This window comes from Heloderma suspectum, chromosome 1, assembly GCF_057233095.1.
Source record: "Heloderma suspectum isolate Gila_16-S chromosome 1, 16-S_ref, whole genome shotgun sequence".
Classification (NCBI taxonomy): domain Eukaryota; kingdom Metazoa; phylum Chordata; class Lepidosauria; order Squamata; family Helodermatidae; genus Heloderma; species Heloderma suspectum.
Window position 1 is genome coordinate 113370028 of NC_139458.1, and position 17398 is coordinate 113387425.

The 17398-nt window shown below is 46.1% G+C and overlaps 1 protein-coding gene across 1 annotated transcript in view; it reads left to right on the top strand.

Annotated features, from left to right (window-relative positions):
• The window catches only part of GALNT18 (polypeptide N-acetylgalactosaminyltransferase 18), a 463511-nt gene extending 446797 nt beyond the window's left edge, over window positions 1–16714 (top strand). Inside the window, exon 11 of the mRNA XM_084853983.1 lies at window positions 16254–16714. Within this exon, the coding sequence (XP_084710109.1) occupies window positions 16254–16400 (147 nt within the window). The 3' untranslated portion in view covers window positions 16401–16714. The remainder of the gene's footprint in view (window positions 1–16253) is intronic.
• Window positions 16715–17398: the final 684 nt, after the last annotated feature.

Here is a 17398-nt window from a genome sequence, read left to right on the forward strand (position 1 = left end):
GCAGGAAAGCGCGCGCTCAGCCAGCCTTCGCTGCCCTCGTCAAGGCTGCCACCACCAAAAAGAAACGAGGGGCTTCAAAAGTTAACCCTCCCTTCCCTCTGGGGCCTGGCTACCCAACCTTGGGCCTAAGATCCTGACGCCCTTTGTGTGTGGGCTGAGATTGTGGTGGAACACCCGGGAAGGATTGGGGCTGCCAATCAAGACGCGATAGGCTGATGCACACCAGGCCCAGGAAGCGGGCACCAGACAAAGAGGCCACCACTGGTAGCCGCCCTTCCCTTCCCCCAGGGGCCCTGCTGCCAAACCTTGGGCCTACTAGCCCTGTGGGGTGATGTCTGAGCCGGCTGCATCCTTAGGAAAGGCCTAGTGATGAGCAGCCGCTGAGCTGGAGGCCTCATTGTGTCCACGCAGGCCGCCGCCGCACGCACTGCCAGATGGAGTGAGCGGTGTAGCCGCATCCCAGCAGGCGGGCCACTGCTGCCTCCTCTGCTCCACTTCACTGAGGCCAAGGCCCAGGGGAGAAGAAATGCGCTGGATGTGCCGCCCCTCCTCCCAGAGAAGGCCAGTCCCGCCGCCGCTGCGGGAACCCATTCTGCAATGGCCATGCACAACTGGAAGGAGCGGGAGGCCTAGCTGCGTCCCAGCAGGCTGGCCATCTTCAACTCTTCCGCCGCAAAGGCTGAGGCCTGGGGCGAAGGAATGCGCCAGTTGCACCGCTGATGCTCGCGTCACTGCCGATTGGGCTGTCAGAGGTGCAGCCTCTCCTCTCAGAGGCTGTGAAGCACATGCTGCACCTAGCAGCCACGCGAGCAAGAGACTGGTTGGGGAAGGGCGCGGATCGAGAACAAATCCACTCCAGCCCCTCCCCTCTTGAATGGTGCGAAGGGCTGCCCAATGGCAGCCTGTGACACCTCTTCGCCCCGCCCACCCACTACAGCCCCCCCCCCCCCGAGCCAGGCCAGCCAGACACGGGGGTAGGGCATAACTGCTGGGACTTTTTGATTAGCAGGGATGATGACATCACCGGCTACCTGTCTCAGGATTCCCTCTTCCCTCTACGCTTAGCTGCAATCCTCATAGGGACTGGGGTTGCAGTTTTCCCAGCAACAATACATTGTCATGAGCTATCCCTGTTGTCACACAGAGTGTTTTGGGGTGGTCTGGTCATGAATGGGCACTTCCACTATACAAAAGATCTGATCCTGGTGGAGCTGAAACTGCTAGAACTGATATGTTGACATAGATCAACAGAGTTGCTTCTATGTTTGGATTCTCTTTGGGGATGTAGCTTTGAGATCTGTCATGATGAGCACTTGCACTTCAAAATTTACCACTGTACCACTGGACCCCTGCCTGAAACCCAGGAGACCTGCTGCCAGGCAGTGTAGATAATGCTGAACTAGATGGACCTGTGGTCTGACTCGCTATAAGGCAGCTTCCTCTGTTCCTGTGCTAATCAGCTTTTTCTCTTTTTCACCTTTAAACTAGAGCTACTTGGCAGAAGCACCTTAATTTAGCCCTCAACTGCGTCCAGGAAACATCTGTTTAAGTTTCTATCCTCATTCTTTGTATCCTAACTGGATAGGCTTTCTGAATTCAAAGTTGGAAGTAGGGGTGTACGGATTCCCCACCGTCGGTTCAGGTGGGGAATCCACCGGGGGGGGAGGCAATCTTTTCCTCCTCCCCCCCCGGACTACTCCGGAGTGGCTCCGCTCCGCAAGGATTCCACGGAGCCGCCTGGCTTGAGGGCCACTTACCTCCTGGACCCGTCCCGTTCTCCTCCGCACCAATCGTCATTTTTTTTAAAAAAAATGGCGATCAGCAGGATGTGCCCATAAACGTATACACAAACTAGAGCCGTGAATCTTGCATATAAGTCTATGGATGCATAGGGGACACATAGACTTATACGCAAGATTCACGGCTCTAGTTTGCGTGTAAGTCTATGGGCACAGCCTGCAGATCACCATTTTTTTTTTAAAAAAAATGGCAATTGGCACAGAGGAGAATGGGATGGGTCCAGGAGCAAGCAGCCGGAGCTGTTCCATATGGAATCCTCCTGGAATGGAGGTAAGTGGGGCTGATCCGCCGCGGATTCCAGAGCGGATTTGAATCCGCAGCGGATTTCTCCAGCATCCCTAGCTGGAAGTATGGTGTTCTGGCATTTCTGCTCCTAAATGGAGTGCTTTTCAATATTGAGACTGGTGTGCCAACTTTGGTCTTCCTTGGACAGATATAGGCTGTTCATAGTAATCCATGCTCTTTTAACATCCAGGATTTATTGTCAATGCTTTATATATGGGGATATCCTTGAAGACTGCCTGGTAATGGCAGTTAGTTCAAACTGTGGTTGCTGGCTACCGATGGGAGCTGGGTGCTGGAAACATAACACTTCTCTGCTTTAAGAGCTGAATTGTTTGTCTGTCTGTTTCCAAGTACAATTCAAGTTTAACTTCAAAGACCTGCACTGCCCAAGTATGTGAACATACTCACCTTGAGAGGAAACATCACATGAGCGGGCTTCTGCTCATGCAAAGAGGCTTCTCCTTCCTCTCACTGCTCCTTCACCCCAGGTGCCTCCTCCTTTTGTGGTCCAGAGGTCCCCCAATGTTCTGGAGCAGATTTGAGGGACAGGCAGGGCTGCAGTGGGGAGGAAGAATCCATTCTGCCAGCGGTCTGTACCACTGGCAGATGGACATTATTGGATACAACCCTCCCACTTCAGAGAGGCTTGCCTGGTCTCTACTATCTTTTCAGCACCCGTCAAAGAGCTTTTATTCTGCCAGGATTTTAAAGTTTTGGGTTTTAATTGTTTTGACTTGCTGCTATTAACTGCTGGTCTTTACTGCCATTTTATGCATTGCTTTTGCATTGCTTTTGTTTTGATTTTATTGTTTTATTTTTCTGAAACAAATTGGTTGAAGGGTAGTATATAAATGTATACAATAAATAAATAGATGTGATAGATGAAAACTATGTATACACCTACAGGGCCAACTTAAAATCATACGTTCAGCTGCCACTGTACACATGCTTAATTGGGAGTATGGCTTATTGAACGCAATAGGGTTTATATCTGAGTCAACACGCAGACAATTTCGGCTTCCTTCAGTAGCATCAGTATTTAATTTCCATTCAAATTATGTTTGCTGTATGCCATTGCCTTCTTCCTCCCATATTTAAATTGCCTTTATTAAATGCCTTAATTTAAAAAAGTATTCAATGCTACATATAATATACTTTTTAAGAATTACACAAATAATATAAATTGTTGTGCACAGGAGTTCAACCACCCTAGTATTCTCCTAATACTGTAAGGTGAAGAGACTGTAAAAATAGATGTTAATCAAAACTATAAATGCATGCACACTCTGTTAGCTATTGAGGACATTTCTGAATATTTTATATACTCTGATTCATCATCACTCCAACATTGTTAACTTATAAAATAACAGGAAATCAGTATGCAAGTCAAGAATCTCAGTAGTGAAACTGTGGCTTCCCACAATGATTAGGGGAGAAAGGTTAGCAAATTTATATTGTGAAAAGTGCTGTATAATGTCCTTTTTATGGTAGGAAAAATTAGCTGCTAGAGAAGAATCAAACGATGGGCTACTTTCGGATCCTGAGTTGCCCTTTTATTCATGGAAGGGCCCCTTCTGTTTACAAAAGGGAGTCTAATCCAACGGATGCTCCCTCTGGCAGAAGGAGGAGTTGATTTTTGCTGATTCCTCCTTCTCCCCGCAACTCTCCCCACCACCTTCCAGGCTGCTTATTGGCTGCTCCCCTCCTTCTGCCAATGGCAGTATTCCACATGCAAAGTTTCTCTCACAGGAAGTTAGGGTCCAGGCCTCGCACTGCGAATCGTCATTAGATTGCAAGGCCATTTGGGAAGCTGAGGTCTGTGAAATCCATTCCCACTCATTGAAACTTTGGTGATATAGGAGGACCAACTTTGCATAGTGTCACAGAAGGAAGGTAAATGGAGGAACAGGAAAACAAATGATTTGTCTAACAACTATAGCAGGCCTGGGTTTAAAGGAATCCAGGTGCTTACTGCCTTACAACAGGGTCAGCATCAAGGATAGGCATGGATGGGCACCTGCCGTGGGCCCCCAGCCCAGTAGGAGCCCACTGACAAGAGCCCCCTGGAGCTGCTACTCCTCTTCACCATTGCAACTTACTTGTTCACCCAGTTCTCACTCTGGGCCAGACAGTAGTGGTGGTGAGAAGGAGAAGCAGTAGATTCTACTGACTACTGGCTCTCTGCCTGTCAAGCAAGTGGTAGCAATGGTGAGAAAGAGGATAAGGAGCAATAGCAGCTGGTGACAATGATGGTGAGAAGATAGACTGAGGGAAGGGGCCCATTGAGGATGTCTTGCCCAAGGGCCCTCCAAAACCTGGAGCTGGCATTGCCTTATAGTGTTGCTTCTCCAACATAATGCCATCCAGAAAATCATTTTAGAAAATTGAGGGCCACCTACAGAAAATGATTATATCGCTCATCTTCTAACGGATACACAGTTGCAAACTTCTTATCCGTATAAGAAATAGATAATATTCACTGAGCCACTACAATGATGTAAGAATGGATTTTCATACTAACTTTATTGCCTGATAACTACAGGGTTTCGTATAATTTCTCAAGTATGTGAAACTGTCTCATCTCAGGGAATTGCCATATAGTTGCACAGTGGGGCCATTTGGAAGGTTCATTTCTCACTTAAAAGAATGATCTGAGTCTATGTAAGCACTCAGTGAGTTGGCTGTTTCTAGTTGCATTCTTCAAGCAAGCAAGCAAGCAAGCAAAATGCAGTTCTGTAAGCATATATGACCAGTTCTTCTCCTCTTCTTGTCCATCCAAATGGGTATGAGACATCCAGCACTTCAGTCTAGTGGGCCAGAAATGATCTGTAATGAATTGACCATGGACACAGGTAATGTTGTGAGCATAAGATGAGGTTAAGATAATCCAATACTGTGAATCATTCAGCTAGGAATATATGCCATAAGCAATTGCACCCCATTGTTCTTTCTAAAGTATCCAATCTTTGTGCAACTCCTGGTTGTTGTTTTTTTCCTTTATCCTTTTCATCCACATAAAGAGTTTTTGTCTTAACAGTAAATAATACTTCAAACTCAACCTTGAGAATCTGATTTGCATTCAACAGAAAGGGAAAGGGGAAAATGTATACTTCTCTTTTTTCTCCATTGAGGGGAAAAAAGAGAGATTAAAATTAATATAATTAATTTATCAGAGTCACAAATCATGGTAGGGTATTAAGTTTGGACAACAATGTCAAGGATAAGATTAATAGTTCTTTTCCCGATTAAGTAGCTCAGTCTCTTCCTTTGTTATACGAGTCATTCACAGCCTTTCAGTCTGCTCATAAACAGAGCAAATGTGACCTTGAAAGCAGGTGGGAGCTAGCATTGAAGGAGAAGGAAAATAGTCACTTTCTGATTTTATATTAGTTGTATGATAAATGAAAACTTTCAAGAGTTTTCATTCATTTGTTCCAGGAGTGGGCAGCCTTTTTTCTGTCAAGGGCCACATTCCTTCAGGTACTGTATGCTGGCAATGAATGGGGTCAGAATCACACCATGCTTCATTTCTGTCATAAAATCATTATCATTCCAAAGAGACAGAGAGACGCAGAGACAGAGGGGGTGTGTCCATCAGCAATTTACTCCAAGGTGGCTGTGTGTTGAGGTCGTTAGGGATACATGATGTCGTGGCCATCCAGCAGCCACCCCGAGCTTATCAGGAAAAAAACAGATTTCCTGATATTGTTTAAGGTCTGATTCTTTTCCTCAAGTTGGGTTCTCCCCAGTATAGTTGCTGTGTGCCCCAAACCTCTCATTGACCTCAGTTATGCTAGCCCTGCCTAGGGGTGTGCCATTCTCTGCGACCCTGGTCAAGGGGTGTTTCCTGTGTGTTTCCCGTCACTGCACAAACCAATTAGTGTTTCCTCGGAAGTAATTCCCATTGTGATGAATGAGGCTTGCCCTCTGAATACCCACATCAGAACTTACACAGATCCCCCCTCATTGAAATGGCACTTGTTAAAGCCCAGTTCCTTAAGTGTGACTAAGCGTGATCTCAAGGCTCTGATTCATTGCCTTAGGAAGTATGTTGGTTATAGATATCCTGCAGGTTACAAAGGGGGCTGGTTTCTGTCTTTGTGTTTACAATTCTCTTTCCCACAACAAACCTATTAGTATCTCCTCAGAAGTAATTCCCATTGTGGTCAATGAGGTCCTGCGGGTTAAAATGGGGGCTGGTTTCAGTCTTTGTGTTCCTCTACTCTTTCCCAGCACAAGCACATGTGTGTCTACTCGGAAGTAACTCCCATTGTGTTGAATGAGGTTTGCCCTCTGAATGCCCATATCAGAATTTACCAGATGTGCCATATCAGATGTGCCATATCAGAGGGGCGATGCCCCTCAACTGATATGGCACAGTTTAAAGCCCAATTCCCTAAGTGCAGTAAAGCATGCTATCAAGGCTCCAATTCTTCTTTGTTTGGTTTAATAGAGATCCTGCATGTTCAAATGGGGGCTGGTTTCCATCTTCGTGTTTACTGATCGCTTTCCCACAACAAACCCATTAATGTCTCCTCAGAAGTAGCTTCCCTTTTGGTCAATGAGGCTTGCCCTCTGAATGCCCACATCAGAACTTACAGAGATCCCCCTCAATAGCACAGTTTAAAGCCCAATTCCCTAAGTGTGGTAAAGTGTGATCTCGAGACTCAAATTCTCCCTTGTTTGGTTTATTGCTACTTCTGTAAAGTAACTACTTCAACCCTTCGCTATAGAGATCTTGTGAGTTAAAATGGGGGCTGGTTTCCCATCTTTATGTTCTCCCCCCCCCTTTCCCAGCACAAGCATATGTGTGTCTACTCAGAAGTAACTTCCATTGTGCTAATTGAGGCTTGCTCCTGAAATTCAGGTGCACCTGGACTTTCAGGGGAAAGGAAAAAGGGGGGAGGGGGGAAGCCTCTCATATTAGTTGAGCAGCCCCTGTCAGTTAGATGACATTCACTCCAAGCTCCACCCCCACCAGGAAGTATGTTCTGTGAAGTGATTTTTATTCGTGCGGAGAACCTGCTTGTGGAGTCCTGCATGGACCAAAGCACAGCAAAGCTGATTCCTTTTAAAAAATACGGTACTCCTCCATTCGTTTCTCCTTCTCTTGTCATGGAAACACGGCCAGACACAGAGAGAAGGAGGTGGTGATGGTGATGATCTTAAGTTAAGAAAATCTTTCTTTCTTTCTTTCTTTCTTTCTTTCTTTCTTTCTTTCTCTCTCTCTCTCTCTCTCTCTCTCTTTCTTTCTTTCTTTCTTTCTTTCTTTCTTTCTTTCCATTCCCCTGCCTAAGGACCCGGAAGAGTTACACATTGCCACTATATGTTCTATATGAATGCCTCCAAAACTATAGCCCTTATAGGTTTTACTCATGCATTATCACAATCCATGAGCATTCTACAAGGTCCAGTGTCATGTGCACCAAGCAGCCATGCCCTCAGTGTCTACATGTATACCACAAACTCTGCAGGGACAGAATTCACAAAGGTTTCCATGCAACTTGAAATCCCAATCATGCAGGGCTTGAGGTAGCATAGAAACCTTCATCTGTACAGCTGTATATTCTATCTGCAGATGTTCACATAGCATGTGCAGATGCTAGGTGGCCCAGGTACTCCATGTATGCAGTGTTGTAGCATGGCTACTTGGCATGGCCCTACTCATGCGTTGGGACTACACTCGAGGAAAATACCTGAATAGAGCTAATGACAATGCAACTGTTGTTTTGTGAAGCACATCTCCTATTATTAGCCTCCCTTGTCTCTTTCCTCCGTTCCCAGTGCTGTACCTTCTGTCATGTTCCTCTGCGTGCTTAGAACAGTGTTTGCCTCTATATTGACCGGACTTCTTCAGATGCTTCTTCAAGAACTATTTTGAAAACAAAGCTTTTTCCAAAGCTTCACCAGTATTTTTTCGTTTTTACCTTAGTAGTAGTAGCTGCCATTCAGCTCAAGCAAAGGAGTTTTCTCACCAGCAAGGAGACAGCATCAGAGCTAGGGGTGGACGAAAGTCACTTACCGGTCCTCGAAGGACGTTTGCGGTGGGGGGGAGGCGCTTCGCTGGTCCCCCCGTGAAGTTCAGGCCGGGGGGGGGGCTTCCCGCCTTGCCCGGCCGCGAACGCGAAAGTTTAAAAAAAAAAAAAACGCCCCCTGATAGGCTACGTGACGATTCACGTAGCCTATCACGGCTAGATCTGCAAAGTCAGCCGTGATAGGCTACGTCAATCGTCACGTAGCCTATCACGGGTGACTTTAAAAAAAAAAATTGCGTACGCTAATGGCGGCCCCCATAGGGAGCCGCCATTCGCGTTCCTTATTTAGTCGCCGTAGTCTACGTAAACATTTACGGTTCAAAAGACCGGCTGCCGCTCCCACCCCACTCGAACACCCGCCGAACCGCTGGCCGGACCCGCCGCCGGGAGGGACATTCGGCGAAGGTAAGTCCCGTCCCGGGGGGGGTGCGGGGGGCGGGGGGGGTGCGGAGGATTTCTCCCCGAAACTTGTTCGGGGGGCCGAACACGTTGGCGCTCGGCCCCCCGAAGTTTCGGGGAGAAATTCTCCGCCAACCCTAATCAGAGCTCTTTCCCAGCGAGAACGTTAGAATTGTTCAACATTTTCCTGATGAGCTGGAGCCGATGGGAGGGCACCAGGTTGGGCAAAGCTGGGGGCGCACGCGAAGGGCAGGCTAAAGAGGTTTAGGAATCCCTTTGCTGTTTTGTATCTCTGTATTTTCAATGGATGTGCATGTAGAGGATATGTGGAGGCAACTGGCATGCATGGTCTTACAGGGTGGCCAGTCCATGGCCCTAGATCCGTCCAGCAACAGCTCAGAGTGTGCACATGCTATCTCCCCCTCCCCCTGCTTCCACTTGAGGACACTCCAGCAAAATAAGCACTGTGGATCCACCCAATTGTAGAGAAATCTTCAACCATTTCATATCAGTTGGCTTCCATTAAGAGACATTTCCCTAACGGGCCTGACCCATTAGCCAGTAATCTGCTTAACAAAAGTAAATGGCCAAGTCTGCACTCATAACAGCATCCTAAGTATCATGCACTTTGCATGCATTGTTTTATTATAAAGCAAATGTTATTTTTCTTTTCTTTTTTTTAAAAGCTATCTTCTGTTAAATCTCCTTTAAGTAATAAAAGTCAATTGGTTTTTTGTCTAGCATTCTAAGCATTAATGGGAATGACAGATTGTAAAGGGCATTTAGGAATAATACGAATCTGAGGCCAAAATGAGGTCTAAAAAAATTCCAAACAAAATGCACTTATTCCATTAGTTTTCTGTGAGCTCTGCTCAACTGTTCTCATCAAGGTAATTTTTTTAATGTGTTGTATGTGTACATTCCAAACCTTATTTCTCTCCTGGTCTCAGACCATATGGTTGAGAATTCATCATAGTCCTATATCACAGACTTATCTTTCTGTATTATTCAGATCAATTTAAAAACATTGGACTTCTGTGAAGCAATAGGTGAACGTGGCCAGCTTCAGTTTACCTGAGAAGATTTAGGTCATCAGTAATACAGCGCAAATGAAATTGTGAACTGATATCTCAGGGGTGCATGAGTCCTTTGTTTTTCATACAAGTCTGTAGGGGGCAGGGTGTGTCTCTCCTGTTATTATCACTTCATAGGAATTATTATTAAAATGTTTAGGTTGGTGATCCTTATAAAAAGTGCAAAGCCTCTTTCCAAACCTTGCTGCAGTCTTTCAAGTCTGCTGCAGGAAGCCCAGGGGGCTGCCTTTTATCCTTCTGAGTGGCTGTGAGCTCACCGGGAGCTTCTGAACGCTCCAACTGAATTGGGGGTGTGTGGCCTGAGTACTCCCAGCAGCTGAGTGGGCAGGAAGCTTCAGTCTGTTTCCCGCCCCCCAGCTGAGCTGAGCAGAGCAGAGCAGAGCAGAGGAAGCTGCTCCAGCTGGTCCAGGGACTACAGAAGCAAGCAAGCTCCCAGAGAGCGAGCGACCAGAGCGAGCGAACAGGGGAGCAAACAGGAGTTGGCCAGGGGAGTTGCAGTGGTAGAAGAGACAAAGGAGACAGAGGCTAAGAGTGGGACTCTGCTTTTAACCTCTACTGAGTAGAGGAGCAGGCACAGGCTAGTCTAAAACAATCACAAAGCTAGACACAAAAAGGGAAAAGGAGCTATGGAAGGACAAGACTCTCCAGTGGTGGTGACCTGCAAGGTGTGTGCAATGTTTGTTTTCTTGCCTGAGAACAACGTGGCCTACACCTGCAACACGTGCAAGTTGATCACATTGCTGGAAGAAAAAGTAAGACGACTGGAGCAGTGACTGTCGACCCTCAGGGGAATAAGAGAACATGAATAGTTCTTGGACAGAATGGGGGAACTACAGCAGCAAAGTGAAGACCAGAAGCTTGAAAAGCAACAGGAAGCTGAGGCAGAAGTGGGAAATGATGAGGTGAGAAAAAGTGGAGTAGAGGATATTCCTTGGAAAAGGGTGACAGTTGGGAGCAGAAGAACTAGATGCCACTCTGCACCAGTGGAAACAGTGGAGCTGTGGAACCAATTCCAGGTACTTGAGGATGAGACTGGAGGACAGCCTGCAGAGGGAGAATCACAGGGGAACCTACATGAGAGTGAGCAAGAGGCTGAAGGTCAGTCAAACAGAGGCAATGAAACCCAGGCCTACAACAAGAAGAAGAGAAGAGTGGTAGTAGTGGGAGACTCCTTGCTGTGTGGGATCGAGACTCAAGTATGTCGTGAAGACCTGTGGACTCGCCAGGTGTGTTGTCTCCCAGGAGGACAGATTAGAGACGTGATTGAACAGTTGCCTGCACTCATAAATCCCACTGACAGGGATCCCTTTCTTTTCATCCATGTGGGAACAAATGATACCGCCAAGAGAAGCTACGAAGAAATCCTGTCAGGCTTTGAAGCTGTGGGAAGGAAACTCAAGAACTTTGGGGCCCAGATAGTTTTCTCATCCAACCTTCTAGTAGTTAGAAGAGGGATAGAAAGGGAATGAAAAACACTCTGGGTGAATAACTGGCTACAAAGGTGGTGCTGACAAGAGAGATTTGGATTCTGGGGCCATGGGCTATACTTCCTGGAAGATGGGCTGTTGGCAAGGGACAGGTTGCATCTCACAAAGGCTGGGAAGAATGTGTTTGGCCACAGCATGAAGAACTTCATCAGGAGGGCTTTAAACTGAATCCTACGGGGAAGGGAGATGTAAAGTTGGGGGTAACAATGCATGCACTGCAACGGAGAGAACAGCTCTGATAGCGCCCAATAATAGTCTTCAGACACATGTAGGAAGAAAGCCAGACTATGAAGCACATGGTCTTCGATGTCTATATACTAATGCCCAGAGTGTGGGAAACAAACAGAACCAACTTGAACTCTTAATACAAGAGGGAAATTATGACTTGATAGGTATAACTGAGACTTGGTGGGAGGACTCTCATGACTGGAATACAGCAATTGAAGGATATAACTTGTTCAAAAAGAACAGGAGGAACAGAAAGGGAGGTGGGGTTGCACTGCATGTGAAAAATACATATTTCTGCACAGAAATACAGGAGGATGAGCTTGGTAGCCCCATTGAGAGCATCTGGATCAAAATAAATGGAACAAAGAATAAAAGGAACCTGGTGGTCGGAGTCTACTACCGGCCACCAAATCCAGGAGAAGACGAGGATGAAACTTTTGAAAAGCAAATAGCCAATGTTTTAAGGAAGCATGATGTAGTAGTAATGGGGGACTTCAATTTCCCCGATATTTGTTGGGAGACAAATTCTGCAAAACATGGCCCCTCCAGGAAATTCCTGACTTGTGTGGCAGATAACTTCCTCCTACAGAAAGTAGAGGAAGGAACTAGAGGATTGGCTATCCTTGACTTGATCCTAACCAACAGAGATGACTTAGTGGATAAAGTAGCAGTTACTAGGGATGGCGGAGAATTTCTCCATGAATCTCCGGGAGGCCGAATGCCAACGCATTCGGACCCCGAAATTGGTGGTGAAATTCTCCGCTGGCCCCCCGCCCCCCCCCCCGGGATGGGACTTACCTCGTGCGAATGTCCCTCTCGGCGGCGGTTTGGCAGCGGTTCGGCGGGGGCAGCGGCGGCAGCTGGTCTTCTAACCGGCTTCCCCCACCGCCATTGCAAAGTAAAAAAGGAAAGAAAGAAAAAAAACACCCGTGATAGGCTACGTAACGATTTACGTAGTCTATCACAGCTAGATTTCCAAAGTCAGCCATGATAGGCTATGTAAATCGTCACGTAGCCTATCACGGGTGACTTGGGGGGGGGAAGCGCATATGCAAATGGCAGCGCCCATGGGGCGCCGCCATTTGCGTTCCTTAGTTTGGCACGTCCAGTCTACGTAAAGATTTACGTAGACTACGGCGAAAATAAGGGCAACGCAAATAGCGTTCCCTTATTTTCGCCGTAGTCTACATAAATCTTTACGTAGACAAGACATGCCAAAATAAGGAAGGCTAATGGCGGCGCCCCATGGGCGCCGCCATTTGCGTACGCGCTTTTTTTGTTGTTTTTCAAAGTCACCCGTGATAGGCTACGTGACGATTTGCATAGCCTATCACGGCTGACTTTGGAAATCTAGCCATGATAGGCTACATAAATAGTTACGTAGCCTATCACGGGTGTGTGTTGTTGTTGTTTTCCTTCACTTTTTTTTTCACGGCCGGGTAGACGGGGCGCTCCTCCCCGGCCTGAATTTCGGCAGCGAGGGATGGGGCGCCTCCCCCCCGGCCTGAATTTCGGCTGGGTGAGGCAGGACGCCTCCCCCCCCCTCGCCTGAACTTCGGGGGGAGAACCGAACTCCTCCCCCCCCACCGCGAAGCAAGCTGCAGGACCAGGTAAGTCCCTTTCGTCCATCCCTACAGTTACAGGAACTCTGGGGGAAAGCGACCATGTTGTACTTGAGTTCTTGGTTCTAAGGGAAGCAAAAGCCAAGTGTAGTCAAACACATACCCTGGATTTTAGGAAAGCTGATTTTACTAAACTCAGAACAATGATCAGTAAGGTCCCACGGCAAGCGTCTCTAACAAGAAAAGGAGTCCAAGATGGGTGGGAGCTTTTAAAAAAGGAAATTCTCAAGGCACAATTACAAACAATTCCAACAAGAAGAAAAGGTGGAAGACAACAGAAGAAGCCAATGTGGCTTCACAAAAAGCTTAGCGATCACCTTGAAACAAAAAAGGACACATATAGGAAAGAAGGCCAAGCAACAAAGGAAGAGTACAGGCAGGTAGCACAGAATTGCAGGGATGGCGTCAGGAAGGCTAAAGCTGAGAATGAGCTGAGGTTAGCGAGGGATGCTAAAAACAACAAAAAGGTTTTCTTCAGCTACATGCACAGTAAAAGGTAGAGGAAAGAAATGGTGGTTCAGCTATTAAATAAGGATGGCAAAATGATAACAGATGACAAAGAAAAGGCAGAGGTGCTCAATTCCGACTTTGGCTCAGTCTTCTCCCCAAAGAGGGTCTATGACCCCCCTGGCAAAGGCGAAGTACAGGCTGAAGGGGCAGGATTGCAGCTTGAGATCGATAGGCATATGGTCAAGGAACACCTCATTACTTTGAATGAGTTCAAATCTCCAGGGCCAGATGAACTGCATCCTAGAATAATAAAGGAACTGGCAGAGGAACTCTCAGAACCGCTGTCTATTCTCTTTGAGAAATCATGGAGGATGAGTGAAGTGCCAGATGACTGGAGGAGGGCTAATGTTGTCCCTATCTTCAAAAAGGGTAAAAAGGAGGAACCTGGCAACTACAGACCAGTCAGTCTGACATCAAAGCCTGGGAAAATTCTGGAGCACATGATAAAGCAATCCATCCATAAGCACCTTGAAAACAATGCAGTGATTACTCGAAGCCAACATGGAGTTGTCAAGAACAAATCCTGCCAGACGAATCTGATCTCATTTTTTGATCAAGTAACCTCCCTTGTGGACAGTGGGAATGCTGTGGACATAATATACCTCGACTTCAGCAAAGCTTTCGACAAAGTGGCCCATGATATCCTGATGAGCAAACTAGCTCAAAGTGGGCTAGATGAAACAACGATCCGGTGGATCCACAGTTGGCTACAGAATCGGACTCAAAGAGTGCTTATCAATGGGACCTTCTCAAACTGGGGAGAGGTAATGAGTACCGCAGGGCTCAGTCCTGGGCCCAGTGCTGTTCATTTTTATGAATGACTTGGAGGAGGAGGTGCAGGGAATGCTGATCAGATTTGCAGATGACACAGAATTGGGCAGGATAGCTAATACTTTGGAAGACAGACACAAAATTCAAAGTGATCTTGATAGACGAGCGCTGGGCAGAAAACAACAGAATGACATTTAATAGGGATAAATGCCAAGTTCTGCACCTAAGAAAAAGAAACCAAATGCACAGTTACAAGATGGGGGATACGTGGCTCAGCAATACTACAAGCGAGAAGGATCTTGGAGTTGTTGTTGATCACAAGCTGAATATGAGCCAACAATGTGATGTGGCTGCAAAAGAGGCAAATGGTATTTTGGGCTGCATTAATGGAAGCATAGCTTCCAAATCCCGGGAAGTGCTAGTTCCCCTCTACTCAGCACTGGTTAGGCCTCATCTGGAGTACTGTGTCCACTTCTGGGCACCACACTTGAAGAAGGATGCAGACAAACTGAAGAGGGTTCAGAGGAGGGCAAAGAAGATGATCAGGGGACTGGAAACAAAGCCCTATGAAGAGAGACTGAAAGAACTGGGCATGTTTAGCCTTGAGAAGAGAAGACTGAGGGGAGATATGATAGCACTCTTCAAGTACTTGAAAGGTTGTCACAGAGAAGAAGGCCAGGATCTCTTCTTGATCATCCCAGAGTGCAGGACACGGAATAATGGGCTCAAGTTACAGGAAGCCAGATTCCAGCTGAACATCAGGAAAAACGTCCTGACTGTTAGAGCAATACAACAACGGAACCACTTACCTAGGGAGGTGGTGGGGTATCCCACACCGGAGGTGTTCAAGACGAGGCTGGACAGCCATCTGTCAGGGATGCTCTGAATTGGATTCCTGCATTGAGCAGAGGGTTGGACTCGATAGCCTTGTAGGCCCCTTCCAACCCTACTATTCTATGATTATTTGATTCTACTTCTGCATTGGTCGCAGGAGATTCTGTGTTTTGCAGCATGTTCCTAATCCATGTTTATTTGGAAATCTCTGATTTCAATGAGACTTACTCTCAAGTAAGTTTGCATAGGACTCTATGGCTTTATACATCTTTATCCTGCTCATCTTCCGAGGAGCGGTGCGCACAGCAGGAATATATGTAGGAATATATGAGAACTTTGTTTCTGCTCACAAATCATGTGAGCCTATTCTATGTGGAACCCTGAATGTGAGCAGGAGCATAAGAATGGTTCTGCTGAAAATGTTTGCAAAGTACCGAACATGCACTCATGTTCAATTTGCACAACTTTCCCTGTTTGTTTTGTGCAAATTTCCAAACTTGCACAGATTTCTAAGTCAGCATCCCTTTAGTCTATGGGGGAAATTTCCACAACTTTGGCAATTCCTGCAAATGTGGGAATTTTTGCGCAACTTTGATTTCTGCTCATTTTGCGCAGTTTTCCTGTTCACAGAGAACGAGTAGTGATCGCAAATGTAAATTGGACATGAGATGAATGGCGAAGCAGCGTTAGGAGGCTTTTGATGAGCTTTAACATGAATTGTTTGCTCATCCCTTCCCTAACTTGGGAGGCTGGTAGATATGATTTTGGTGGGGTGGAGATTCCACTCTAGGTTTTAGTTACAACCAGCCAGAAGGCTAAAGGAGCTATCTAGGGTCCTGGACCCATTTTGGGGATAGGGTCCAGCAGCTTGGATAGCTTCTTTTGACTTCTAGCTGGTTATAACTAAAACCCAGAGTGGAATCTCTGCCTCACCGAAATGAGACCCACCAGCCTCCCCTGCTCTAACCCCATGTTACCTTCACAATAGCACTGCAAGACAAGAAAGCATAATAGAGTGTCAAGGTTGAGCAGGGATTTAAACTTAGCACCCCCAATTTAACCACACTGGCTCTCACGTATTACAGTAATTGGGCAAGCTTTTGAGTGACTATATAATCTGAAATGTCAGGAATTGAAGTTGTACTGAGTGACTTTTGACTAAATGTGTTTTTCTTTCTTCCTTTAAAGGGAGGCCCAATCCAGAACAGAAAATCCAAACGTTGCCTGGAGCTGCAGGAAAACAACGAAAATGAATTTGGATTTCAGCTAGTTCTACAGAAATGCTCCGGCCAGCGTTGGTCTATCACAAACATCCTGAAAAGTTTGCCGCCATAGACTTTCAGAGGAGGGGGAGATCTTCTACTCAATCCTCTTGCTACTGTGTAGCAAAAGTTTGCAATGTCGCCTGCTGTACTGTATTTTTCCCCTTCCTCTTTTAATCTTTTTGTGCGAGTGTGTGGATGTCGGATTTGTGGGCTGAGAATAGAGAGTTTTATTTCATAATGACATTTTCATGGCATTTATAGAGAGATATGGAATGACAGGTGATGGTAGAATATCTTAAAATATTTTGCAACTGTAAATAGGGAACAAATGGAGAATATTTATAACTCAGACAATAAAATTTTATTGATAAAAAAACACAGCTTAATACTCTCTTTGATTGATGGATTTGTTGTAGACCAGGTCCAAAACAACCCACATATGTGATGGGTATCGAATCTGCCTGCAGGCCTCTGGGATTCTAGATACAACTGTTGTTCTAGTCTTTACTCACTGTATCTGTATTTCTCCATTCATTGTCACCCTCTGCTAAATACTGTTTACACGTACACAGCACTGTCCTCAAAGGGCAGGGGACTCTTAAGCACTTGCAAAGACACAGACAGATTCTCTGCATCAATATTACACCCTCATCTAGGGGAAGACAGAGATCCCATGGCCAAAAACATTAATGGAGTTTCAGCCATAAACACTATCAGAGAATTTGTCTGTATTCTTTAAAATAACATTTCTGACAGATTACATGTCATTTGCTTCTTTTTATTTTTATTTCAGTTACTATGGCTACAACGTAGTAGCACCTAAGGGACTCACTTTACCAGAGGGCATGTATTCATGTGGATGTGAACACTAGGTTCATGCTAAAATTCTACATTGGAAATATAAATTGTGAGGTGGGAAAATTATACATTTTGCTTTTGAAGACAACAACCAGAGACCTAAAGTGATGTAGGTATACTTTTAAAAAACTGAAGTGATAGAACAGGAAGCTATGACCAAGGTATGGTGCAATCCTACACATGCTACTCACTAGTAAGTCCCACTGAGGT